The sequence below is a fragment of the Perna viridis genome, chromosome 10 (genome assembly GCF_037379345.1).
Source record: "Perna viridis isolate PV_CMFRI_1.1 ecotype Kerala chromosome 10, ASM3737934v1, whole genome shotgun sequence".
NCBI classification, from domain to species: domain Eukaryota; kingdom Metazoa; phylum Mollusca; class Bivalvia; order Mytilida; family Mytilidae; genus Perna; species Perna viridis.
In genome coordinates this window covers 30,668,816-30,673,355 of record NC_142454.1, presented here as the reverse complement: position 1 = coordinate 30,673,355, position 4,540 = coordinate 30,668,816, and the positions used below count along the sequence as shown (strand labels likewise).

Below are 4,540 nucleotides of genomic sequence, written 5' to 3'. Positions count from 1 at the left end.
TTTTATTCATACGGTTTAAATTAAGAAGTGTACAATATTTCATTACCATGAAGTAATATACATCAATATACAGATTCAGGTACGCACGTCTTTAATGATGACGAACTCATATTCTAGAGAGGTCTGATGAATAGATAAGACATTTTTCATAAATTCGATGACGGCCTATACATAGGTCCTATTAGATGTCGGATTTTGGTTTTAGTTTTAATAGCATCTCTACGGATGGCGGGGATATTTTACGAATGATTACCCTTATACCAGAGCTTGCCGAAACTACATAGACTTTTTGTATCTCGCTAGAACTCTAACAAATAGGCTTCCGGAATAGAGTTATGTTGCTACAAGATTAAAGTCATCACTACAGAAGTTTTATGGTCGTCATCATGAACTCGTGGATCGTTATGGTGTATCCATCTGCAACACAAAGACTGGTTTATTCAACGCGTCATAGTTTTCCTTTCCTCGTTTGTCTACCCCGGACTTGACTTTTTACGAGCAACTCGGCGGGCATTTCTGGAAAGGCAGATGACGCTTACCCTACCGGTGCACCTGGTCCATGCTCCCAGTTTTTAGTGGAGTCCGAGTTGCTCATTTACTTTTGTTACTTTGTATGTATGATTTTAGTTACTGTATGTTCTTTGTTGAGTATGTCTGTTTTCCATGTCTGGTCTTTGTCCGTGGATTACATTCTTTTGATTACCGCTATAACCTTGGTTCCCTTGATTACTCTTAGAGAATTTATGTTTTGCTTTTAATCATAAAGTCGGAATTGTATTTGTCCAAGGCGGACAACGTACTTGACGGTCACTCCAACAGCGGAGGGTGACGCGTAATGCATCATCACATGTCCAACTTTCCCGATTTACTTCAATAGAGCCTATTGGCTGTTCCATGAATTGTATTCAGTTTCGTACTTCGACCATTCTGGTTAAAGCCAGAAAGGCCTACTTTCAGAAAGTATCAGAATTAAAATAATTATTTACGACCATATAATATAAGCTACTTGGTGAAGAAAACTTACTGTACTTTTGTACAGAGCTCCGAAAGACTAAAATCAGTCTCTCAGTGCTCTAAGCTATGACTTTATTTCGCATTAAATACCCTCTTTAGGACTTCAAAACATCAACCATCGGTCAATGTTATTGAGTTTTAGAAATTTTTGGTTTGCAAATTGTTTATGATCGTAGCTCTGTTTAGTGTGAATTAATTTTAAAAACCTTATTCGAAAAACGATAAAATCCTATTTCTTATAAATGTATTCAAAACTTCAATACTAATTTAGATATGAAATAATAGAAATATAAGTAACTATGTCTTTACTTAAAGGATGATACATATTAAGTCTTTAATTCATGTATAATTTCTTCACATTTACATATTACGGTTACTTTATCTCGCGATGAGTTACCGATGTAATAGACAGTTCTAAATCAACAGAAACCATGGGCTATGTGTCAGTGTTAATGTTCTATATCTGTTAAGCAACAGTAGTACAGTGCCTATTTTTGTATATTGTGTATGTCTGTTTTCCATGTCTGGTCTTTGTTCCTTGATTACATTCTTTTGACTACCACTATAACCTTGATTCCCTTGATTACTCTTTCCTTTTCCTTCTTATTTTTGCATTAACCCGTACATATTGTAATATACTACTTGACATTTTCCACCATTTGATGATCATGGTTTGGACACTTTTTTTATTACCTTTTGTTTGTGTATTATCTACTTCAAAATGTGATACCAAACCACAATGCATGCATATAAACAACGTAACAGCACTTCAGACAAATGATGCATTCGTCTTTAAACATAATGATTTTAGGTCTATGCTTTTATTTTTATACTTTCATTTGTTGTCGGTCAATTCTTTGGTGTTTGTGTTATTTGTATAAGTAGCATTGATTATTTATATAAATTTCTAATTTTATTTTCAAAAAAAAAATATTTTCCACTCTGGGAATAAGAAAGGATTTTTACGATATAGACATACCCATAAAGCACAACAATTGTATCTTTTTTGCAAAGTTTAAATATATATATTATAATCACATTTAATGTCATTGAGCATTCGCTCATGTGATGAAAAAATTTTTGTTACTATTTGAAAAGAAACAACAGATTTTTATTCAAAGATTAAGTAAGGGAACCAAGATTCTAGCGGAAATCAACAGAATGTAATCCAGAAAAAAAGACCAGACATGGAAAACAGACAAACACAACAAAGAAAATTAATTACATAAAATAACATATACAAAGTAACAAAAGTAAATGAGCAACTGGGACTCAGCAAAAAACTGGGAGTATTGACCAGGTGTACCAGTAGCGTAAGTCTCTTCTGCTTTTCTAGAAACACCCGGCGAGTTGCTCATAAAAGTCAAGTCCGGAGTAGACGAAAGAGGAAATATATTAATAATTTACAGTGAGTTGTAAGCTAACGACTGAAATCACATGCTTCATATAAACTCTTTATTCCAATTATGATGGGTGAGTAAAGAATGTAATAGATGTAGTCATTCAGTTGAGGAAATCCCCTGTCTCTGGTATATAGTAAAATAAGGAATAAAAATGATGAATAAAATTTGGAATAAAAGAGAACGTAGAAAACAAAATAGGATTTTAAATGTGGAGAATGTAAAAAAAAGGTTTTTAATTTTGACTATTTCTTTCAAAATACATAGGTTCGTATGGAAGGCATTTAAACTCAAAGTCATAGTTGTAAAATAATGACACAATTTGAAAACACTATCATAATTATATGGAAAACACGAGTTTTTTTTTTTAAATTGGTGAGAGATATTAGTATAAAGTGTGAATTTAAAGTAAAAACATAGCAAGAAATGTGTACGCTCGAAAAGTCTCGGCGTGGTGATAATTTATTTTTTACCAAAAAAGTCATGTCCTTTCTTTGGGTAAACATGTATTTAATTGTCCACTGTTCTTTGAGTGAAATATGTTCTGCGATCTAGGCGACGAATCATCTTCAAGATATTTGATGTACAGTTGACCACACATTGTCTTTTTTAAATCTCGTCGAATTTCTTGAGACATTACAAGCATCACAACAAAATCACTAGCGCTATTCAGAACACGAAGGAAATTGCCACCATGAAGCAAAATTAGTGTTGTGTAGTTTTTAACTGAGAATCCCAGTTCCGGAAAAAGCTTAGATATTATTGCAATGACAGAATTGGGTAAAAACGCTAACACATTGGTTAAACACAATATGAGAAAAATTTTGCACAGTTTCACCTGAACATGTTTAATAGTTTTTAGTCGATCTGCATTGCTTGCTTTCATTGCAAGAAGATTTTTCCGATTTTCGTGTATACCATTGATGATCAGAACATTCATTACTAAGAAAAATACAATTTGTACTGGGCCAGCGATAAAGTGTGCTATTAGTAAAATTAGATCTGAAAGCCGTTGGTCTTTGTAATAAACATCCAAGTAGACCCGCTTGAAGATTGTAGCGTTAGTCTTGTCATCGTAGACGCTGTCTATCCCAGAAACAACCACAGTAGGAAGTGTAACACATACACTAAGCATGAATGAGCAAATCAAAAATATAATTGGTCTTTTCACAGTCAGCGAAGATTTCAATTTTAGTGGATATCTAATAGCAATAAATCTTTCTACAGAGAGTACACACAGTGTGTTGAAAGCTGTTCCACGAAGAATATAGGAAACAAATACTTTACTCCAAAAATAAAGTTTTGCTGACACATCTTTCACAAAGAGTGAATTAGTTTTGCCCAATAGTGTCGCTATCGGTAATGATATATCTGACACAAGACTTAGTATGTCAAAAAATACAATTGCGAACATGTAGAGAAATGATGAATTTGACCCCCGACGTCGGTACAATACGGAGGCAACAAGACTGTTTCCAATAATTCCTACGACGCATACTATAGGTAAGATGTATATATCTTGAACATATTCGAGAGTCTTGTATAATTTTCTCAAATTAGCTGGATTTGAAGAAATACTGCCAGTTGAAAATTTTAAGGAAGTATTATTATTGTCCATTGTTGATATCAGTTTGTCAAGGACGGTTTCAGAAACTTGGCTTAAGTAGTTGAAAAATAAGAGACCTTAAGTATCACAAAATTAGATCGCAAGAATATATTAAATTTTATATATGTCTGTCGTATGAGGTCCTGAAAAATATAACAAGATCATTTAGTATTTCATTTTTATCACTTTTGAGTTGCAGAACTGTATGATAATTGTGAGTTTTTAAAGATACGTAGTAATTAATCAGGGAAAAAATCAATAAAATTTCAACTAAAAATGGTTAATGCATTTGAGACCATAAAGGAAAATGTAATTGAATTATTGAAATATTTTATAGTCGTCCCAATTGAGGATACAAACACACAATACCACAAGTGATAGTATATATGATTTTCGAACTGTGCTCGTATGTACATAGATTATAATCAGCCAATTTTAATTATATAAAAAATAGAATGGATTTTTTAAAGATAAGGTAAAACAAAATACGTAAAATTGCACATATATTCCGTTTAATTGT

The 4,540-nt window shown here is 32.6% G+C and overlaps 1 protein-coding gene across 1 annotated transcript; it reads right to left on the bottom strand.

Annotated features, from left to right (window-relative positions):
• Nucleotides 1-2,895: 2,895 nt before the first annotated feature.
• LOC148605343 (uncharacterized) lies at nt 2,896-4,032 on the bottom strand. The gene has a single exon (XM_088547576.1). It carries the CDS (start codon nt 4,030-4,032, stop codon nt 2,896-2,898), a length of 1,137 nt encoding a protein of 378 aa, XP_088403702.1.
• Between the last annotated feature and the right edge of the window lie 508 nt (nt 4,033-4,540).

Coding starts and splice junctions, on each gene's coding strand:
- LOC148605343 (XM_088547576.1), bottom strand. CDS start 4,032: ATGGACAATAATAATACTTCCTTAAAATTTTCAACTGGCAGTATTTCT.